Here is a 24,443-nt window from a genome sequence, read left to right as displayed (position 1 = left end):
AACATAGTCTAGGTAGTGCATAAAACAAATTTATCGTTTTATATTTTAACTAATAAATTTGTTTTATGCACTACCTAGACTGTATCCAGTGGAAGTCTGGTTTATGGAGTGAACAGTACATCTCACTCGGTCACCGCTTGCTTGAACAATTTATTTTTATACAATCAGATAAGTGTTCAGTGCGGACAGGTCGAGAATAGGCCTCCATTGGTTTTCTTTTCTTGGTACAAGGAATAGTCTGGAGTAAAATCCTTGGCCTTGTTCTGTACATGGTACCTTTTCTATAGCTTTCATCTGAAGTAAATTGCTGATTTGTCTGAAAGCCTCTGCCTTCTGGTTTGGTGGAAGGTTTGGCATTCCGCTTCTTTTTGGCAAAGTGTGGAAGTGAAACCTGTATCCTTTGTCTATTATTTGCAATGTCCATGTATCTTTTGTAATGCAATGCCAGTTTTTTGAGAATAAAGCCAGTTTTCTGCCCAAGGGTGCTTCCAGTTGATCCCTGGTAGGCGGAGTCAGAGTCAAGTCATTGGGTCTGTCCTGTAGTAGTGGTTGTAGTTGTAGCTGTTGCACTACTCCTCTGGTTGGCAGGCTGCCACTGACGGCCTCTGTAGGGGCCCTTCGATTGACCTCTGCCTCTAGGGCACCTGTTCCTGCCTCTTTGTGCTCTGGACGAGTCTGGAAATGACCAGTTCTTTGTAGGCCAGTTTCTGCTGAACCTCGGTGGTTGAACTTGTAGGAAATCTTTAACTGTTTTCACAGATTTTGCTTTTTCTTCCACCTTTTTTAGAATCTCCTGTGCAGGGGAGCCAAATAAATTTTGTTTCTCCATTGGAGCATCGAGGAGTTTAGCTTTGACATGGTCTGGCAAAGATTGCTCCTTCAGCCAGGCATGCCTACGAATAACTGCCCCAGTCATAGCTGATCTAAATGAAGCCTCCAGTGCATCATAGCCACATTTTAAAAAATGATTACTAACCTGTTGTGAGTTATGTACCAAATCCTGAAGGGATTTACGGTCTAAGGGTTCAGGAGAAGAAAGTTTCTTATTCAAATGATCTAACAAAAATTCTTGGTACTGTATCATATGGAATTGACAGTTTAATGCCCTGGCAGAAAGAGTAGCAGATGTATAAACCTTTTTCCCCATCTCTCTAAAGCTCTAGACTCTCTTTCAGAGGGTAGGGATTTTTGGCCTGCAACCCCTTTAGGGCCCTGAGAAATAGTTTCTGGGTCTGCAGCATGGGCTTTATACAGATGGAAATGAGAATCCGGGACCCTGTAATATCTGTCAGGTTTGGCAGGGGCTGGAGGAAGAGAATCAGGGGCTGTACTGACATCATTGTACACATCATCAATTACATTTAGAACAGGAGGTATAGCTAAGGGCCTATGCTGAGGCAAATGCAAAAAGGTCCTTAATCTTTTTCTAGAATCAGAGAAATCCTGACCTTGCCATTGAAAGTGCTCTCATGGAGTGTAAAGTCTCCCAAAGGAAAATTCTTCAGGAGGGAGGCCGAAGGGATAGATTCCTCTGCATCTGAATCCTCGTAAGGCGAGCAGGCCCCTTCCTGGTGGTCTGATAAATCAGATCCATCTGTGAAGTAATCTGAGGAGTGAGGTTCAGATGGGTCAGTCCTGGGCCTTTTGTCTGGAAGAGGTTGAGAGGCCCTGTCTGGGTGAGGTTGTGACCCCCTTATTAAGGAGATAAGGTCCTCAGCAAGGCTGAGGATCTGTGAACTAGAGGTAGGCCTCTGGGATGTAGGTTTGGCAGGCAAAGCTTTTGAAAGTTTGGCAGCTTTAGCCCTGGAGAAGGCCTTAATAGACATAGAAGCTGGGGGCCTAGCTGCCCCACGTGCAGGGGTAGAAATGTCTAATGGTATGGTGTCGGACAATTCCTGAACACTAGCTTCGGTAGGGAGTTCTGAAGCCGACTCAGCCGGGGCCTCTCTGGCCTCGGTGGTCGGAAGTATGGTTTCGGTAGTAGAAATCGCCGTGGATTCAGTTTCGGCCGAAACAGAGACACTCGCGGTAGGCCTAGCCGTGGTTTCAGCCGAAACTGCGGGCCGCGAGTGTCGGTCCTTTTCGCTTTTGACCATATGCGGTCGAGTCTCCGACGGCATTTTATAAGCAAAAGCGGCTCCAAAAAATTCCTCTGCAAACTCCGACCGACGTCTAAGAGTCCGTTGGTTGAAGGAGGCACAGGCTAAACAAGCTGATACGTCGTGGTCTGGGCCTAAGCAAGGAAGGCAGTAAGAATGGAAATCCTTATGAGGTATTTGTTTCCCACAAGTTAAACAATTATTAACTTTGTCTGACATCGGCTGAGGCAAGAAAGAGTCCCCAACGGGGTACTTAGCTTTTTTCGAAGTCTTCGGTAGCTGAAATCTCTGGATCTGACCGACCGGCACTTGCGAACAGCTTCTGCTTCGGGCACCATGCGGCAAGAAAGACTGAGGAAAATGGCGTCGGCTGATGCTTTTATACCCCAGACGCTCTGACGTCGGGGAAAGTGCGACATCAGCCGAGGCCAGACCCAGACTTTGGAATCCGGCCCACCGAAGGGCTGCCTGAGACAGGACAACCCATATGTTATGACTGCAGATGCATCCTTGAAGGACATTTACCTTATCACTAAATGGTGAAGTTATAAATTACTGTACTGGCTACACTTTTTATAACTCTTCTCAAAATAAGATATCACAGATTCATACAATAAAAAATAAGCAGTTAAATTTATGTATCTTTAATATACAGCTTTCTTAATTCTCCTACTAAGCAACAAACTAAGAAAAGTTCTAGTCTACCGATATTTCTCAAAATACAAGCACTATATTCCCCCTAAATGTATATGCTACATCAATTATTTAACAACCACTATTACATGAAACAAATACAATAAGAAAAAGAACATACAGCATCACTCAGAACTCTGAACTTTCTAAATCTATTTATCCAGTAGTTTTGGAATCAAAACTTTCATCCAAGTAAACTAGAGACTCTGCACAAAATCTTCTTTTATTTTTAGTCTAGAAGAATATATATTACTGCAGGGCTTGAAAGAACACTTACCCTGTCCTCTGTCAAGGGCTCAGCATTAGCTTCATCTAGGATCATCTCCATGATGCCAAGCACCTGCTCAGCTACTGCTGCTCCACCGCTGTCTTTGCTCTCTTGTTCAGCAAGTAGTGCCTGAGAAACAGAAATAAAAAATATTAAATTGCCACCAGTTGACTACTCAGCCAGACTTTCAGAAATGCAAGGCCTGACACAGAGTTTCAACACTTCAAAAACTAAACTACAGGTCACAAAAAATACAGAGCGCTGCAAACACACATGTTGAACTTTGGGACCCTTCCAGAAATGTCAGGCCTGACAAGAGTTCCAACACCTAAAAGACTAAAGTACAGGCCTCAAAAAATACAGTGGACTGCAAAGGTGTTACCTTCTAAAGTGTTTCCTGATTCTTACTACACATCCCGTACTACACAGAGGAGAAAAATCCATCTCTAATCCGACTCCTATAAATAAGAACCAGTTCCTCCAAGATCGACACTATACTCTCAACAAGCATAACCTTAAAAAGTAATTTTTTTTTTAATATGTCAAACCAAGCTAGCCGCCACGGTTTTTAAGCAATTAGCCTCTTAACCACAGTCATCATCTGGCATATATCATTATTACCTACTACACACCTTTAACACTTCATTTTCTGTTCAGTTTTAAATTTCCATTACTCTCAGCTGTAATTCCACAATTTTTACATTTGATCATTTTCATCCATATGCCTTCTCACATTTGGCTGCCCCTCTATCCTCATTAACAAATGGAACATTCTTTGATAAGCATTTCTGAATACCTACATTGTCTATTACAAAACACTTGTCAAATTTTTGCAGACATACCATAAACGTTATATTTTTTAAAAAGTGCTGCATTTCTCAATTTTTCATAATGTAGATAGACAAATCTGCCATAAAAATAACACAAAACCACCTTCCAAAAGCAATTACTTCAGGTAAAAAAATAAAGCATCTGTAACATTAACATTTTAGTTTATCATCCTTGATCTGGTAAAGATTACTACAAAACACCTCCACTGAATTTCATATCGCAAATGTGTTCCTTCAAAACAAGGTCTAAGTTTGCTGCGACATTTTACATTGTATGTTTAGGGACTATGACTGTTATAAAAAACACGTTAATGAAATTGTAAAAACTGTTATATGTGACTTCTAACTCTATATCTATTCTAAATACTTAGCCTTCTGACAGGTTGTTAAATTATCCTCTCTATTGTTTTTTACAAAAATGCGTAACATTTAAATTATACAAAATCTTATATGCATTTTTATCTATATAGATAATCTAATAACTTGTTAATTTGTACAATCATTGCATGCGTTTTTTTTTTTTTGTGAAGCGGGCCTCCGCTGAAAAAGGACAGGTTGTTCAGTCAGACTTTCCCAGTAAACAAATGTAAAATAATAGATAAATAAATAAAAATGAAATAAACGCATAGTACATCACTAACACAGGAGGTTAAGTCAAACCATGGGTAAGCTACAGCCTATGAGAAGAGATAAAGCAACTCCAGAAACTGAAAGTATGCCAAAGTCAGTAAATTTCTTACAAAAATCCTGAAAGATGTAAACATTGAATGAATGATGAAAGCTATCTAAAAAATCAGGACATAGTGATAAATCCAAACCAAAAAAAAAAAAAAAAAAATCTGGAGGCATTTAGTGATCCACACAAGCGTGACAAACAGCAAACAATATCTGGAGAGCATAAGCACAGCACAGGACATTATGAAGAAAGCAAAGACAATGAAGTCTGGGAAAGTTCATATCAGTGCTGAGCAGAATTTGGCGCAGTCCTAGTGGTGAGATCAGAAATTCAAAAACCATAAGAAAGCCTATTTCCAATAAAGGAAAACAGACCAAAGTAAAGAAAAGATCATAAACAGCGAAAAGACATGTTCTTACAATATCCGTTGACCTGCAAGGGGGAACCTCTATACTGCTCTTTGGGTCTGTGAGTAGAATATACCAGTTATATCTGACAATGCGGAGTGCCCTCGAAGAATTCCAAGCACTACAAATTCCTGCCCTTCGTTAGGAGACGGAAACATCTGAAAGCCAATGTCGGAAGCACACCCAATCCCTAGGAACCAGCCAGTCTCAAGCATCCTCTGGATAAGAAACCCAGACATTAATGACTACACTCTGGAATGTACATGATTGGCTGCAAACAGTGCATCTCTCTTGTCCTCATCCTCTACCTAGTGTAAGATATTAACTTGATTCCTAGAAGTCTAGAGCAAAGCTGACACACTGGGACTGAAGACATCCTAAGAGATATACCTTCAAAACTGTATCTCTAATGTCTGCCCTCCGTTTCTTTAGTCTTTTGACCATGCTCAGACAAATGCCTGAGGCCGTTAAAAAGAGACCCACCTGCTAATCCTGGAGATGGGCATTTTCAAATATCACCATTCTACATGTAGAAAGACAAGCGCAGAAGCTTTGCTCACCTACATCTGCAAGTAGTCAGGCTAAAGAACTGACAATTATGGAACTGTTCCACAATGTACTGCTCTTCTCCCAGGCAGCAAAGATACTGCTGTTGTTCCTGGTAAATAATGTGTCATCAAGAGAGAAACGTTACAGTCTTTGTGCTCTATGCAATAAACATGAAAGATTTTCCCATCCAAATATCAAATTAGAGATCCAAACTGTATATACAGTAGAAAAGGACTGGTGGCCTCAGAGCTGAACCATGCTCTCCTAGTGTGGCACATGACATCCTAGCATGTGCCAACATAGGAAAGCAATGACAAACATGAATGCAAGGAAAGAAAAGCCAAGCTGCTTAAAAAAGAGGGTACGTTGATGTTAAAGCATGATTTAGTACATGCAATTAAAAGAATATCAACAGCTCTTACAATAACAAGACAAAAAAGCAGTCAGTCTCTCAAATGGAAGCATGTGCCTTTGGTGCTGGAAGTTCAGAAGGTTGTGAACTTCTTGTCCTACATCAGGTACTGGGATTCACTTCCAGTACTGACAATGCAGTGTATAAAACCAAGACCCCTTCTACCCTAACTAGTGCAAGCACAGGTGGATGTAAAAGATCCTACTGCACTTACTGAAGAAAAAAAAAAGATTAGGGGAAATTTGCCGGTGCCCTGGCTAATTTTCCCCTAATCAGTATGAATACCACCTTGGGTTTCCCATGAAAAGATGGCACTGACCTAGTAGGGCTAACCTGGAGAAAGGGAAAATAAGGGGAGGTAGGTGATTAGTGTAACATTTAAAACTTCCTTTGATAATTTCTACATGTGAAAGGACATCCCGTACCTTCCACTAACTCCAAAGTCAACTAACTTTGGAAAAACAAATACATGGTTATTCAGTTAAAACAAACATTAATTTTCTTCAACAAAATGTGACCTAAGACTTTGAATAAAATAACAGGAGGCTGGGGAGGTGGTTTGGGCTGGAGGCCTGCCCCCTACCCACAAAAACAATACTTTTTGCAAAGCTGTGTAAGTATATTCAACCTAACATCAGATGACTAAAAACTTCTACTGCAGCAGTGATACTATTAGCAACTGCAATTAGCTGTAGCCGGATGCCTGCTCTTCCAGCCTGCTTTCCAATGCTCTAGACTTTCCCAAAGTGAGGCTTGCCTCCTTCCCAAACCACAAAGTGATGCTTGGCAGAAAACGCAGATCAGCAAGAACCATTTTCCAATGTTTTTGCAACTAGGTTGTCAGCAACAAGTACTCAATACAATTTCAGATGAAGCACACAGGACTTGGTATAGGTGGTTCAGTAATGTCACCAAATTAGCCAGTTAAGCCATCCTGAGAATACTGAAGCATTTTCCTACAACGGAAGAAATTATTCTCATCTGTAACCTCCATAAATTGGAAGAGATGGAGAAGAAGGGCTGACCTCTTGGGTATCAACTAAGTCAGCAGGCTAAGGAATTAAAAAAAGAGACAGAGGGTCCCCTGGCCTTTCACTTGTACCCAAATTCATTCAAACAATGAAGTCAATGTTGAGTGGCAGCCTACAGTGCAGTAGTAATTTGACTATGTGAATATTTACTGATACTCAAGTATACTCACACAAATGCAGAACATTCTAGCAAGGTACACTGCTGTACTTCAATTCCTTATCCACTGGAAAAGTACTTGGGTACATTTACAAATAAATGGCATTCTTGGTATCAGTCATTATGATGGTAAGCTTTAAAACTTTACCAGAATCTGACTATTTCACAGTTCTCGTATCTGAAAGGAGAATTTTATCAGGTTATACACGTGGCTTTGGCTGGCCCTCTCCAATGCTCCTATTGCTTCTCACACATTTAACTTTTTTTCATTCAGTGAAATGGTTTGGGTTTATAACTAGGAATGATCAAAGCCTAAAATACTTATATGAAATCTGGTTCTGTTCAAGATAAATGACCAAACTGACTTTCAAAACAAATGTAAATGTGGGCCAGTACTGTATCAGTTCGATTACTCTGAAATGTTAAGATTAGCATCTGTCTCTCTCTGATGGACCAATGACCAGCCTGAAAAAGATTTCAATTTAAAGTTAGCTTAGATTTGTTCAAAGCATGGCTTTGTTTACTAAGATTACAAGTAGTGCTCCCCAGAACTTTGCATTTGCAACTTCTTATGGAACAGACACAAACACCCATGTTGAGTTCTGGCCTTCCTTTCAGAAGTGAGAGGCCTGAGAGAGCTGCAGCACTTCAAAAACTAAAGCATGGGCCTAACAAATTCAGTGCAATGCAAAGCTGTTACCTTTTGAAGTGTTTTTGCAAAGGGGGTCATGGTCTCCTGTGGTGCACCTTGCACCCCCAGTGGGGTGGGAGGATGGCATAATGGTTAAGGTGTTTACCTTGCAGACACAAGGTGCAGGGTTTGATCCACATGGGGCAATTGGCTAGGCTTAAAATGGCCCACAAGGGCAGTTAGCCTAATATGAACCTATTAATATATGTATAACTCTAGGGCTGCTGTACATTAGGAGGATAGGGAATACACCAAAACAACAAAATCTCAGAATTATGCCAGTTCTCGCTAATTTGCACTTAAATATTCAGGATCATAATTACTGTCCTTAGTCATTCAATCTGCACCTTGAATTTTGACTTATTTTTGTTAATCGCTTGACTGCTGAAGTGCATTTAAATGATAAGCACTTTAATAAAAGTTAGTGGATTTTAAAAAAATGGAAATCAAGGAGCAACTTACTATACATCTTCTGATTCCAACCTCATTATATGATAACAGGCAACTTCTAGCAACCAAGAGTTACTTCTAATGGTAAACATTTATGATGCAACTGCTTGCCAAGATAAAGCAACAGATGATGTACTGTAACCATGATAAGTTGCATGGAAAAATACTTCGAAATCTAGAAGCCATCAATCAAACCATTAAAACAGATGGCTAGAAGGCCAACAACATGATTTTTGCTTCTTTTTTATACTACCCTTCTTACACTACTATAGGTCATTTAAAACACCAACCTCCCCATACAGGAGTAAATTTCACATTCTAATTTTATTTAAACTCTACATCCAATGGGTATGAATTAGAATACTGGTGCTCACGATGTCCAAGTGGTAATTCTGCAGGACATTTCACTATCTTCAAGCCAAAACTACCAATGAAGGATTAACTCCAAATTTAGTCCGTTTTAATTTCTCCAAGTCTTTTGTGTTTATAATACCATGATGAGAATGGACCCCATTCCTAAGTCAAAGTATGATTAAAGTTCATGAAATTAGTATTGTTTCAATCTTTGATGTTAGCCAAAAGTGCTCTTTGCTGCACCCACAATGTGCCCAGTAATGACTCCTGCAATTCATATGGAGTTACATGCATCGTTCTTCCTACTACTACTGAAACTGTCTGGGTATATTTCTCCCACATTTCCCTAGATTCTGCCTGCAAATCCAGGTATTTTATGACTTTGTACGTCTCTGAATGCAAGACACTATAGTCACTGGGTGCAGCAATTTCAATGATCAACGGCTACTTTTTTTTTCTTTTCATGGACTACTATATCTGGTTTTCATCCATCTATTTTTTTTGAACTGCTGGCAATGGATGATCTCATGTGATATAAACTTAATTTTCTATGATGCTTTGGGGCTCATGTTTCCAGTGTGTTTTTCAGCTACTTCAATATTACAAAGTTTGCACAATCCCCAATGCAAGTCTTGCCACATTATTATGCCTTTCAGTGTACAGTCCTTCTGCCATTAGTACATCACAACCAGCAACAAGATGTGTGACTATTTCTAATTCTGTTTTATAAAATTAGAAGTTATGTACCTACCATAACGTTCCATGTTAGTTGTCTTCTCTCGCCTTCTTTCTTGCTGGATGGGTTCGGAGCCGATCCTCGGCTCCGACTCGGCACTTGCTAAGCTCGAGAGCTAATTTTACCAGCTTGAGGCAACCCTATATCCCATGATGCAAGGCGGAGATTACTCAGATCTCGTTTGGTAGCTAAAGAAATAGCAGTATTTTCTTCATCATTAAGAGGAGGAAGAAAATAAGGATACTAAATAACATCATAACCCTCTAGAAAGGATCAACATAATCTAGTAACACTAGGAATTGAACAGCTAGAAAAAGGTAATAACGTCTTAATAGAAGATGTATAATCTTCCCGGTCTGACCAGGCTAGGGGGATGGAGGGGCGAAGAAAGAAGGCGAGAGAAGACAACTAACATGGAACGTTATGGTAGGTACATAACTTCTAAATGTTAAGTTGTCAATCTCGCCTTCATTCTTGCTGGATGGGACCACGTCCCTAGCACCTCTATCCTGGGTGGCTCAATGGAACAGACTCTTGATAACAGTGGAACCAAAATTTGCTCTGTCTCTGGAGACAGAATCTAATTTGTAATGTGAAACAAAGGTATGAGGAGAGGCCCACGTGGCTGCTGCACAAATAGTGTCTATAGGAAGTCTAGCTTGAAAAGCTGTAGATGTAGCTAGAGCTCTGGTAGAATGGGCTTTTGGGTTAGAAACCAACTCTTTGCCTCTGAGCTGATAAATGTAAGTGATCACAGAAGACAGCCACCTAGATAAAGTTACCTTAGAAACTGGAAGGCCTTTCCTGTTCTCTGCATAGGATAGAAATAGTTGATCAGATTTCTTAAAAATTTTTGTCTTATCCAGATAATATCTGAGCTGACGGTGAACATCGAGATAATGTAACTTTTGTTCAGCTCTATCAGAATAGTTCGGAAAAAATACTGGAAGATCAATGGATTGATTTAGGTTAGTTTGTGATGCCACCTTTGGCAAGAAAGACGGATTAGTTCTTAGGGACACCCTGTCTTTGTGGAATATTAGATAGGGAGGGACTAGGAAGCTCAGATACTCTTCTGGCAGATGTAATGGCAACTAGAAAAAGTGTCTTCCAAGAAAGCAATTTCAAAGAACAGGCAGCTGCAGGTTCGAACGGGGGAAGAATTAAGGATTTTAAAATTAAATTTAGATCCCACTGTGGTGGGGGGTCTCTAATCGGAGGTTTCAATAAAAAGATACCTCGAAGGAATGTCTTGCAAAGTTTATGTGACATAATGTTGTGGTCCAAAAAGCCTATATGAAAATTTGAAATGGCTGCCAGTTGAACTTTCACTGTGGAAGAAGAGGATCCTGAATGAAAAATGTCAGCTAGGAAGTCCAATACCGAATGAATTGGAGCAGTATAGGGGTCTATGTTCCTAGCTTTTGCCCAGAAAGAAAAAGCGCCATTTACTAGTGTAAATCTTTCTGGTAGAAGATTTTAGGAAGCTACTAAGATATCCCGTACAGGATTAGAAATCATAGGAAGCCTGGCTAAGGATGGAAGTGGAGCAACCAAGCAGTGAGGTTGAGAGAGGATATGGATTGGTGCAGTTGACCTGACTGGGATCTGGAACCGGGTCCAGATGCCATGGCTGTACCAAGAGGTAATGATGTAGGATTGGAAACCATATCTGTTGAGGCCAATAAGGGGCAATGAGAATCAACTTGGCTCTCAAAGCGGTTGCTTTCTGAATTAGCTGAGGTATCAGCGGAAAAGGAGGAAAGGCATAAAGAAGTCCCCGGGGCCAATCTTGGGTTAGAGCATCTCTGGGGGGATGGCCTGGAAGGGGAAAGAGAGAGAAGAAGTCTGGGCATTTTGCTGTTTTGAGGTGTAGCGAAAAGGTCGCAGCAAGGAAAACCCCACTTCTGAAAAATCTCTTCAGTCACTGACTGTTTGAGAGACCACTCGTGAGGCATGAGAATAGCTCTGCTCAATCTGTCCGCTATGATGTTGGATTTCCCGGGGATGTGCGTTGCTATCAGAAACCGGTGAGAGGAGATTGCCCATTGCCAAAGTCTGAGAGCCTCTCGACACAGTGGATAGGACTTGGTTCCGTCCTGTTTGTTTATATACCACACTACGGACATATTGTCCATTTGGACTGCAATAGTTCCCAGGGGAAGAGAGTCGTTGAGGGCTTACAACGTTAAAAGCACTGCTCTCATCTCCAGAACATTTATGTGCAGATGGTACTCGAAAGGTTGCCAAGTGCCATGGACCATTCTGCCCTGATAATGCCCCCCCACCCGATCAGGGAGGCATCCGATGTAACCGTGGCAACTGGGGCAAGAGGAACAAATTGTTTGCCTTGATGGATTTGAGGGGACGATATCCACCAAGTCAGATGTCTTTTGCAAGTTGGAGTTACTATGATCTCGTGACGCATGGGAAGTTGTTGAAAGGACCATTGGGTGAACAGCATCCATTGTAGAAGCCGCATGTAAAAGCGGGTGAGGGGAAGAAGTGTTATGGCAGCCACCATAAGACCCAGTACTTTCAGTGCAAATCTGGCCAGAATTTTTTTGCTGAATAGAATCACTTGGACGTGTCTTTGAATGTCCAAGATCCTTTGGTCTGTCAACCTTGCTGAAAGTTGTACGGTGTCCAATCTTGCGCCTATAAAAGTAATATATTGACAAGGCAGATTTTACGAAATTTATAGAAATTCCTAGCCCTCTGCAAGTGTGAATGGTGTAATTTCTGGCTTGGAAAAGCTGATGCCTGGTGGTGGCAGTGAGGAGCCAGTCGTCTAGATATGGAAACACCTGGAATCCTTGACGTCTCAGGTGAGCCGTAACCACTGCCATGCATTTGGTGAACACTCTGGGGGCTGTAGTGAGTCCAAAGGGCAGGGCTCTGAATTGGAAGTGACTGGTCCCCAGCCAGAAGCGGAGAAATCTTCTGGAGCGTCTGTGAATTTTTATGTGGTAGTACGCATCCTGAAGATCTATCGAGCACATCCAATTGTCCTTGCCCAGAAAGGGCAGAATGGACTGAAGCGTGACCATCCTGAATCTTGATTTCTTTACAAACTTGTTGAGTTTGCTGAGATCTAATATTGGTCTACAGTCTCCTGTCTTTTTTGGAAATAAAAAGAACCTTGAGTAGATTCCGGATCCTATTTGGTCCGCTGGGACTGGCTGGATGGCTCTTTTTACTAGCAGTTTTGATATTTCTAGTACTGCTAATTCCCTTAGACCGGGTGGAATGTCTGGAAGGGTTCCCTTTTGTTGAACTGGGGTTTGAATAAAGGGAATTTTGTAACCCTCGGATATAATTGACTGTACCCATTTGTCTTGAGAAAGGGAAAGCCAGGCTATTGGGTACAGCGATAGTTTTCCCCCGACTGCCTCCAAAGGTGGACAATCGGGCAACATCTCAGGGATGCTGGAAGGGTTGGTCAGAAAGAGGCTCTCTGCTACCCTGATTCTGCGGACCCCCTCTGCCCCTAGGGCGGCGTCTGTTGTTGTTACCCCCTCTGCCTCTGGGGGTAAACTGACCTCGTGTGTCAGGCGTGACTCCTTGAGATTTGCGGAACCACATTTTCCCTCCCTTCTTTCCTTTGGGGTAAGGTCTAGAAGGGGTGGAGAAACGGACTCCTACGGCAGAAAGAGTCTTGCCATCTTGTTCGCATCTAGTCAAAATGTCTTTCACTTGAGGACCGAACAAGGTCATCAAAGGGGGAGTTTGTGAAAGACGCCTTGAAGGGGTCTGCAAAATTACAAAGCCGCATCCAGGACTGACGCCTTAAAGCCACTCCTGTGCCTGTGGCCCTACTCGCTCCATCGGCTGCATAAGAAATGAGCCGCATGGAGGAGTTAGCAATGGAGTTAAGGATTCCTAGCTATGAGCTAATCTTATCCTGAGACCCAGCAGCTGACGGATCCTGTAAAACTTCTCCCAACTCTTTAAGAACGTCTCTTTGAAGTCGGGTGAAGTGGCATAAGTAGTTCAGCGATCTCATAGCAAAAGTCGCTGAAGAGAAAATCCGCTTACTGTACCTGTCCATAGTCCTAGAATCTTTATTAGGAGGATGGACAGGTACTGAAGGATCAGCTAATTCCTTCTTGGTGGCAGCAGCCACCACCATGGCATCAACTGGGACACCCTTTGTCAAATATTGTCTATCTTGTGGGGCAGTGATAAATTATGAAGGTCTCCTAGGGATAGGTTCCACCGAATCTGGAGCCATCCATGCCTTCCGAGCCACTACCTCCATGAGAGGGTCGAAAGGCGGAGACACCCAGGAGGTGGAGGGTCGAGATCCGAACGCATCCAGGTATACTGACTCGTCCTCAGAGGGATTAAGGGAAGGCCAGTTCCCCCTCTGTTTCAGGATTTCAAGGATGTCTGAAAATGAGACATCCTCAGAGGAGGACCTTGGGGATCCCTCCGACTCATCCAAGTCAGTATCTGATGTAGTAGACTCAGGAGTCTAAATGTTTCCTCTTACATGTCCTCTTACGCGGGGGTTCTCCTGACGGATCAGGAGAAGCCTCGGAAGAGGAAGATATTCCCAATGGGGAAACCTGAGGCGTTGCATCTCTGGGTCCGGGAGCAAGAGAGTGGGAGGAGACGTCAGCAGGCACTGTAGTGGGAGGAGCTGATGGAACTGTCCGTTGACTAAGCCCAGGGGCTAGTACACTCCTCATCACCTCGAAGGCTCCCCCGTCAGAGAGACCAGAAAGCGCCCTCTCTGAAGAGATAGGAACCCCAGGCCTCACCGAGAGGGAAGGCTCCGAGGCAGATGTCGGGGCCGAGTTCACCAACGCCGAAGCTCCGAGAGGGAGAACGGGGTCGGACAAGGGTCCGATGCCACTCGCCCCCTCGGAGCCGACAAGAGAGACTAGACGCCCGGATCCCTCCAATGAAGGTCTCAAGGAGGAAATCGGAGCTGAGGATGACGGAGCCGAAAGGGGTGGTATCGGCTCTGAAGTCACAACGGTATCGGTTCCGAGGAGCTCCGGCTCCGAACTCTGTAAGAGAGTCGGAGGAGGAATGCTCGGTGGATGTGATATAGCTACCGTCTGTTGAGATGGGCTATGGAGTATTTGGGCCAATGCCTGAGACTTTAATAGTCTACTCGCCACTCTCTCAAGGTCGTGATCAGATAGCCTGGATGACCGAGATGATCGGCTCCGATGGCTCCGCTCCGAGAGCAAAGGTGATCTCGGAGCCGAATGTATGGATTCCACTGAAGAGGATCGAGATCTCTTTTTTGAGATCAATGGAGCCATCGGAGCCGAAGTTACGTCGGCTCCAGCCGGAGCCGACACTGAGTGTCTGGATCTGGTAGTATCGGCGCCGGATGGAGCCGATACTGAGACTGACATGGAAAGATCGGCTCCGGCCGGAGCCGATCTCGAACCTGGTGATGAAGGACCTGAAGCCGACAGCTTGGAAGCTTGAGCCGAAGGCTTAACAGGCTTCGAGGGCTTCCCTGGCACCAACTTAGTCGGGGAGCTCTCGGGCTTTAATAAGCCCCTTAATATAAGTTTATTTTTTCGTTCCTGCAGGACTCTTGGGCTGAAAGCATGACAGATAGCACAAGAGTCCTGCAGGTGTGAAGGTCCCAGGCAATAAACACAAGAAGTGTGACTGTCTGTCAGAGACATCTTCTGACAGCACGAGTCACACTTCTTGAAGCCTGAGACCTTCGTGTCCCTCGACATAATTGTGTCGATGAACAACCGTAACACAATCACACACAAAAACACTCAGTCCAACAAAATAATCTAATTTAATTAAATTCAATTACATTAACCAGGGGAAACTCACAGTCACACACAAACAATCCCTGACAGGAAAAATTGAGAGAGGGGAAGGCCTAAGGCCTGACTAGGGACAAGGGAATATTTAGTCAAAAAGAAGGGAACACTGACGGGAATAGGGCTAAGGTGAGTCGATAACTAATAAAAATATAATATATATATATAAAATTAAAATGGGGGTAGACTAAAGTCTCTGAAAGTTCACTTACCAAGAGCTGGTAAAAGAAGGCACCTCGTTAGCGAAGCGGCAAACGAGATCTGAGTAATCTCCGCCTTGCATCATGGGATATAGGGTTGCCTCGAGCTGGTAAAATTAGCTCTCGAGCTTAGCAAGTGCCGAGTCGGAGCCGAGGATCGGCTCCGAACCCATCCAGCTAGAATGAAGGTGAGATTGACAACTTAACATCCTATGTTTGTCTGTTTCTCCCAAATGTTCAATGGACTCTGTAAACCAATGTGTATGCAAGTCCACTATCTTGGGTCACCAATATTAACTTTTCGTCTTTTGGTTTAAATTCACCTCTCCTTAAACATTCCTGCATTCAGTCCTGCTCAACATTAGGTTGTTCCAAGAGTTTTCTATACTTGCAACTATATTTATGCATTTTCCACATTTCTTGCCTTCTCATCTGACCCATAACCTTATATTCTCTTTTATTTTCTTACCACATTCAGTTGCTGCTTTATTTTTTTATCTGCTTTGGGTCTGATTTCCATTCCCGCTTGACCCCAATATGCTTCTGCTAAACTAAGCAGGGAAGTCATCTTGGACTTATTCTCCTCATGTTTAAAAACTTTCACTACATCTGGGTCTTGTGAGGTCAGCAGATATGTATGCAGTCCCATGACTGCAGATCTATACATGTAATCAGTTTTGAGCCGGCCCATAACTCCTTCAGAAATGGGAATATATAACCTTGGTATGCACTGACTTTTATAAATCATTTGATGAGCATGAAGCATCCTTGTTTACCTGTCCAACCTATCCAACATTGTTTGCGGCCAGTTACTCACTCATACTGTAAATTAGGACAGGAAGAGCAAATTGGTTTATAGCTTGGACTTTGTTCCTTGATGTCAACGCTGTTTTCAGTATTAAATTGCTCTAAAATATTCCTTAATAGGTCTTATTTGCATTTGTTCATGTTTTATTGTTGATTCTTCATCAATTCCCAATATTTATACACTCTCTCGCTCAAGTTTTTCTATCACATTCCTGTTCCAAACTGATGTTTTCTTGGTGTTGCAGCTTTCCTGCTTTAAAGGTTGCTTTTGCACATCAAAACAGAATGACATTCTTATATCTGAAAAAGTTATGACCACTTGCAGTTGTGCTTTTAGTTCCTCATCTGATGAACTATACAGTTTTAAATCATCTACATAAAGAAGATAAGTCTTTACACTTTGTTGTTATCCGGGAGCCAAACTGCAGCCGTGAACTAATCTGTAAAGCAGACAACTTAATGGGTTAAGGGTGAAATAAAATAGCAATGGTGACAGAGCGTCACTCGAATATCCTCCTGTGAATTTTTATCCGTGGAATAATAATTTGTTCTTTATCATGGCTTAACTGCAATGTGGTTTGCCACTGTTTCATGGTTGCTGTAATTTAATCTATCAGTGTAGGGTATGGCTTATACATTTTTAACACTTTTATCCAGGAATGAGAGATATTTTCAAATGCTTTTTTATAGTTTATCCATGCCATACTTAGATTCTTCCCCTTTTTGCAGTTCTCCATTAAGACTAACAAATGATCTTTTGTTCCATAGGACTTTCTTTTATTATTCTTTTGTTCTATTGCATGATTAAGTTTTCTTCTAAATGACTATAAACTCTGTTGGCATCAATTCCACTGCATAGTTTATATGTCGTCAGAAGGCAAGTTATTGGTCTGTAGTTTTTTGGTTAGTTTGCAAGTTCGCTCTTAAGTAGGAGCATCATTTTTTCCTGTTGTTAATCAGGCTGGTGTCTGTTTGGGGTTAGCACATAAATTAGCTCCTATTCATGGCTAAATCTTTAAAGATGTTAACACTTTTAGCTAGAAGTTAGGTACTGCATCTGGGCCTGGGGTTTTCCAATTAGAAGCTTTTCTTACCTTTGTTTCAATCTCTCTGGCTGTTGCTTCATCCCATTTCATATCCTGTATATTTCAACTTCTTATTCTTTCTTTTACTACTTCTGTCCATTCAGCATGTTTATGTTCCACAGGATCTTCATTTCATTTACATTTCTCCAAAATATATCTTTTTTTTTTTTTTTTGGATGGTGTTTCAATTCCTTTTGCCTTGTTTCCCAATTCTCTATAAAACTTTCTTGGTTCATCAATAGATCGCTTCTTTTTGTTACTTTTCTTATATATTTATGTGTGTATCTTCTAAGTTTTTTCTGCCTGTGCTGATATTTTTAATTTATTATTTGTAATAGTGCAAGACAGATCTTGATCACTTCCAATACTGCACATTGCTTTGATCACGTCTATCTGAGCATTTTGTTGATTTGTTCCCTTTTCTATACTCTGACAGTGACACTTCCTGTCTTAACTGCTTTATAGTTTTCCCTATTCGGTACTTCCATCATTGCATTCGATTTCTCCCTTACCTTTCCCTTATTAACCTACATTTTTGTAGTAAAACTTTACCTGTTATTAATTTAGCTGCACAGTAATATATCCTATTTACTTCTGTTATATCACTTGAATCTCTACAGACAGTCCTAATTACTGTGTTCATTTGTTTTGTCAAACTAACTTTTGGGGTTTTAGTGACTTTCTGTAGTCTATTTCTTTCACTGATCTTATAGGTTCATAGGTGTGTACTAGGCTAATGACCCTGGAGCCTTTACAAGCCTAGCCCATAGGATTACCTTGGTATTGTGCTGCCCGACCTTAGTTCCCAGTGCCTCTGTCGAGTAGAGTCACTGAAATGATCCCTGGGGTGAATTTTCTATTTCCCATCCTCTCATCAAGACTTCTCTTGAAGAGGGCCAGTGAGGTGCTCGCTTTGACATGTATGGGAAGTCTATTCCATAGCATGGGCAGTCTCTGGGTTATGACCTTGTCCCTCCACCATGTTCTGTTGATTGTGGTAATGAGGTTAAGGTCTCTGCAGCGTGTGGTGCGGAAGGATTGGGATTTCTTTAGATGTAGCATTTCTAACAGACTTGGGTCAGACATGGTTTTGTAAGTCAAGCAGAGATTGCCTCTAAGTAGGTGATATGAGACAGAATAGTTGGAGTTTTTTTGAGTCTGTCCATATAGGACAAGTGTTTAAGGTCTAGGATCCTCTTTATGAGGTACTTTTGTGGCCTCTCCAGTTGCTGCAGGTGTCTAGTTACGTATATGCCAAATGGGGCATTGTACTCGATGACGGGCCTAATGAGGGAAGAGTACAGGGAGACAATGACCTCTCTCTTCATTTCTCTTCTGTCTTTCACTAACATCAACAACCTCACTCTAATTTGCAAAGATTTCTGAATGGCTATATTTTTGTTACAGATATTCAGTGGGAAAGTGTCATCTGCTGAAGGCAATGAGGACTTTGGACAGCTCAAAAGGCAAGAGCAACAGAAATGCCTTAAGCAGAAAGGAATGTTATGGGTTGATGTAGACTCATCAAAGGTAATTCTGATAAACTGAAAAAAGTGAAAACAGTTCATTGAAACAACCTTCAAATTATTTTTTTTTGGCTGGCAAGACCCCGTACACCCCCCACATCCCTGGAATTACATATACCAACTCTGAGATCAACACAACATTGGGAAAAGAACTCCACTGCCACAAACATAATTACCTTGAACAGCACTCTTTTCCCATTGGCTGAAATGACATTCAATCACACGACATGCTCCCAAACATTACATGTCAGACATTTAGCAAACTACAGAACAAGAGACCCATGAAAGATGCAAGCATGGTCTACAACTGCTAATATACCTGTAGCAACTTTATAACTGACAATACACCAATTACGGTGATGCACCTGTGGAATTTTAAACTGTCATACTTAGTGACTGTATAACTATTTGACAGTACATAAATTACGGTGATGTACCTGTAGAATTTTAAACTATGTTATACTCAGTGACTGAAACTGGTACTGGGAAAAATCATGCTGATCTGTGGAGTAGGCTTACTTCTAAGTGAAAAAGAATGCAAAATGTTCAATTGAAATATAATGAGGTCAAAAAGGTGTTATGAAGAGCAGTTCTAGTTTTTGATGGAAAGTATATCACTGAGAGTTAACTCTCCAGCCCCAATTCCCCAAAGAAGCAAATCCATAACCATGTTTAACATTGTTTCACTTCAGTGTGACACTGCAGTTCATCAAGGTATTGTCTTCATCCTTGCAACGAGTTTTCCGTTTGCTTAACTGTCTAACCATAGAGGCAGCATATGTACACAGTGGAAGGGGGAGATGATGGTAGTCCTTGCATCTACCAAAAAAAATGTTTTAAGTATTTTTTTATACAATGGGGCATGTCTTGATCCTTTTAGATGAATAAGATTGCAGTGGCTAGGTTGTACACCAGCTTTTTGTTGAGGATCTGTTATAAATGAGCACACAGTTTACTTCGAAATAGGCAAATGTACTATTCTTAATGTGAAAGTATAGAGCCGGCTTACATAAGAGTCAACATATTTTAAGCTTTAACAGTTATGAAACAATGGGAAGGGGAAATAAATATTAGTCAAAAGCTGAAGAACATTATGAAAAGCTACAGGAAGAGTGTACGTGTATATATATATATATATATATATATATATATATATATATATATATATATATATATATATATATATATATGTGTGTGTGTGTGTGTGTGTGTATACACATACATGGGGTAACTAAAAAGTACAGTTTTGTACCTACCATAAATGTAGATGTCCAATAGACATGCAACTGCAGTCATAACATGTGGGTTGTCCTGCCTCAGGCAGCCCTCGGTCGGCCGGATTCCAAAGTCTGGGTCCGACGTCGGCTGATGTCGCATTCTCTCCGACGTCAGAGCAGCTGGAGTACATAGGCATCAGCCGACGCCATTTTCTTCAGTGTTTCTTGCCCCAGATGCCAGGTGCCCTCCAATGAAGGCTGTAATCAAATTGGAAGACAAAAACAGGATTCCAAACAAATAAATGAGCAATAAAACAAATACACCATAACAGATATCCCCAGCTAAGAGTAAGAGGGATAGGAGTGGACCCTAGGCATAGAGGGGTATGGAGGGAGGGTCTGACTGCAGTTGCATGTCTATCGGACATCTACATTTATGGTAGGTACAAAACTGTACTATGTCCTTCAAGAATGCAACTGCAGTCATAACATGTGGGTAGAATACCATAGCTTAGCTGGGGAGGAGGTATGCTCTAGGAAAGAGATGGTGTGGCAATCAAACCCTGCAGGACTGCCAAGCAAAGCCTGCTCTGGATCTGGAATATAGAGGAGATTGTAGTGGTTGGAGGATGTAGGCGCGGAGCACCATGTAGCAGCTTCTAGAATGTCCTTGGTAGGCACCCCTCTTAAAAATGCTGTAGAGGTGGCTGTAGCTCTGGTGGAATGTGGTCTGACATAGGCTGGAACAGTCTTTCCATGAAAGGAATAACAGAATCTGATGCAATGTCCAATCCATTTAGAAATAGTCTGTTTTGAAATTGCTTTTCCTTGGACTGCAGGGGCGTAAGCTACAAAAAGTTGTTCAGACTTCCTACTGGCCTTTGTTCTGTCCAGGTAGTATCGAAGTTGTCTGTGAATGTCCACGGTATGCAAAAGTCTTTCCCCCTTATTCTCAGGATTGGGGAAGAAAGCAGGCAGATGAATGGCTTGATTTCGAGAAACCCTAGATACCACCTTTGGCATAAAAGTAGGGTTGGTCCTTAATGAAACCCTGTCTCTGTGAAAAATAATAAAGGGTGGTATTGTCATTAGGGCCTGTAGCTCCGAAACCCTTCTTGTTGAGGTAATTGCCAACAGGAAGGCTGTCTTCCATGAGAGAAATTGCAAGTCAACTGAAGCTGCTGGCTCAAAAGGAGGTAGAGTCAGTTTTTCTAAGACAAAATTGAGGTTCCAGGCTGGTACTGGAGCCTTTCTTGGTGGCTTAATGTTCTTGATTCCCCTGAGGAATTACCTTAGTAAGGGGTGAGAGAAAACAGGAGGATCAGTGTTGTATCTAGCTGAAATAGCAGATGCATGTATCTTTATGGAAGAATATGAGAGGCCGTTCTTTAACATATCTGCCAAATATTCCAAGATAAGTGGGATGTTCAGCAATGATGCATCATGTCCCTTGCTGGTATTCCAATTGCTGAATCTTTTCCACTTTGCTAAGTAAACCTTTCTGGTGGATGGTCTTCGAGCCTCTGTTAGTATCCGCTGAACTTCCTTGGAGAGAGATAAGCTGAAGCTATTTATGGGATCTCCCAGGCTGTTAGCTGCAGTGTCTGAAGGTTTGGATGCAGTTTTTCGAAATTTTGTTGAGTCAAAAGTAGAGGCCACTGAGGGAGGGCCCACCTCCTGGTGTGACATATGCTCCGTAGTAGTGGGTACCAGCGTTGCCTTGGCCAATCCGGAGCTATTATGATTCCCTTGGGCTTCTCTGCTTTGATCTTTAGTAATACTGAGGTCATCAGTGGAAGAGGTGGGAATGCATAGATTGCTAGGGAGTTCCAGTTGAATGAGAGGGCATCTATTTTCTAAGCTTTTGGATGGTATGTTCTTGTGCAAAATTTTGGTAGAAGATGGTCGAGGTGAGAGGCAAATAGGTCCACTTCTGGCTTGCCCCATGTCGAAGTGAGTTGTCTGAAGGCCTTCGGATGTAACCTCCACTCGTGTGGGTCTGTGAAATTCCTGCTTAAGCTGTCCGCCAACACATTGTCTTTTCCTGGAACAAACTGGGATTGTAACTGGATGTTTAGGCTCAGTGATTTCTCTCAAAGCTGCATTGTCAGTCTGCAAAGGGGGTAAGAGTGGGTGCCCCCCTGCTTGTTTATGTACCACATCACAGTGGTGTTGTCTGTCCGTATCATTAAATGGCCTTGCTGGAGTTGGTGTTGAAAAGCCTCGATGGCATGCATTACTGCCAGCATTTCCTTTTGGTTTATATGCAGATGTGTTTCCTTTGGAGACCATTGTCCTTGTATACACCTGCCTTCCACGTGTGCCCCATCCAAGGTCTGAGGCGTCTGTAGTCATGGTCTGTGTTATCTGTGTTTTTGAATGACATACCTGTGTTTTCCTGGCTCACCGAGGCCCACCATAGGAATTCCTTTTGTAGGCATGGAATGAGTGGTATGATTGTCTCCAAGTTGTTGCTGTGTTGAGACCAAATGCTTTTAGGTACCATTGAAGCTTTCTCATGTGTAGTTTTGCTAATGGAACCAGTAGAATGCAGGATGCCATGTAACCCAGGGCCTGTAGGAATCTCCTTGCAGTCATCTGGGTGAGTTCTGCTAAACCTTTGAAGTAATGAGTTAACTTCTCTTGCTTGTCTTCTGTCAGGTAAGCCATCTGAGAGGCTGTGTCTAGTTTGGCTCCTAAGAAGATTATTTGCTGGGATGGCTGCAGTCTTGACTTTTGGAAGTTGACTGTGTATCCCAGAGCTTGAAGCAATCGTATGACATAATCCAGGTTTTTTGTCAACATCAATTTGTCGTCCGCTTGTATGAGGCAGTCATCCAGGTACGGGTAAATTTGTATACCCTGGAACCTGCAATGAGCAATTACTGAAGCCAGGCATTTTGTAAATACTCTGGGCGCAGTAGATAAGCCAAATGGCAATGCTGAGAATTGATAATGCTCTGGCCCTGCAAGAAATCTGAGGTATCTTCTGCAGCTGTGTCTGATAGGGACATGCAGGTATGCCTCCTTGAGGTCCAGAGTAATCAGCCACGACTCCTTGCCCAGCATGGGAAGGAGTTGCTGTAGAGTCAGCATTTTGAACTTTGGTACTATGAGAAAGGTGTTTAATGCGGACAAGTCCAGTATTGGTCTCCATTGAGATTCTTTTCTTGGAACAAGGAACAGTCTTGAGTAAAACCCCTGTTCTTGTTCTGGAACTCTTTCTATTGCTTTCATTCGAGTCAGCAGAGTGATTTGCTTGATAGCCTCTGCCCTTTGATTTTGTGGTAGGTTTGGCATGCCTTGTTTTCTTGGTAAGGTATGAAAATGAAACCTGTACCCTCGGTCTACAATGTCCAAAATCCATTTGTCCTTTGTCAGTCTGTGCCAGTTTTCTGCAAACAGAGATAATTTCCGCCCAAGGGAGCTTCTAGTTGTTCCCTGGTAGGCGGTAGTAGAGGAAAGTCATTGAGTTTGTGGTTGTTGGGCAGGTGAAACCCCTGCGTCACTTCTTTGGTTTCCTGGCTGCCATTGTCGTCCCCTGTAAGGGCCTCTGTATTGGCCTCTTCCTCGCCCACGCCTGTCCTTAGCCCTTTGAAACTTTTCTGGATTAGGAAAGGACCAGTTTTTTGAAGGCCAATTCCTACTGAATCTGGGGGGTTGAACCTGGAGGAAATCTTTCACAGTCTGAACTGATTTTGCTTTTTCTTCGATGGTCTTTAACACATCCTTAGCATTTGCACCAAAAAGCTTGTTCTTTTCCAAAGGTGCATCCAGAAGTTTTGCTTTACATGATCTGGTAGAGGTTGATCTTTTAAGCAAGCATGTCTACGAATCACTGCTCGTCATAGCTGCCCTACATGAAGCTTCCAGTGCATCATATCCACACTGCAGGAAGTGATTGCTTACTTGCTGAGTGTTATGTACAGCTTCCTGTCTAAAGGATCAGGAGAAGCTAATGATTTTTGTAAATCTTCTAGGAGATAATCCTGATATTGTAACATATGAAAAAGGCAATTTAAAGCTCGCATAGATAAGGTAGTGGATGTGTAAACCTTTTTGCCCCATCTCTCTAATGACCTTGCTTCCCTGTTGGAGGGTAAAGGATTTTTTGAGGTGGAGGCTGAAACTCCTTTAGGCCCCTGTGAAATAGTGTCCAAATCAGCAGTATGGGCCCTGAATAAATGGGAATGAGTTTCTGGGACCCTGTAATACCTGTCTGGCTTGGCTGGAGCAGGAGGAAGAGAATCAGGGGTAGCACTAGAGTCAGAATACAAATCATCCAGAACATCAAGTACAGGAGGAATAGCTAAGAGCCTGTGCTGAGGCTTCTTAAGGAAAGTCCTGAGGCGTTTCCTAGAAAAAGAATATTCCTGACCCTGCCACTTGAAATGTTCCCACATGGTGTGCAGAACTTCCCCAAAAGAAATATCCTCAGGAGGGGA

The 24,443-nt window shown here is 42.3% G+C and overlaps 1 protein-coding gene across 1 annotated transcript in view; it reads right to left on the bottom strand.

Annotated features, from left to right (window-relative positions):
• Positions 1–24,443, bottom strand: part of UBR4 (ubiquitin protein ligase E3 component n-recognin 4) — a 3,959,899-nt gene that overhangs the window by 280,573 nt on the left and 3,654,883 nt on the right. Inside the window, 1 exon segment of the mRNA XM_044087073.1 lies at positions 3,070–3,189. Coding sequence (XP_043943008.1) covers positions 3,070–3,189 — 120 coding nt within the window.

This window comes from Protopterus annectens, chromosome 1.part1, assembly GCF_019279795.1.
Source record: "Protopterus annectens isolate FY-2018-M chromosome 1.part1, PAN1.0, whole genome shotgun sequence".
Lineage (NCBI taxonomy): Eukaryota > Metazoa > Chordata > Ceratodontiformes > Protopteridae > Protopterus > Protopterus annectens.
This window is presented reverse-complemented; position numbering and strand designations above follow the sequence as displayed.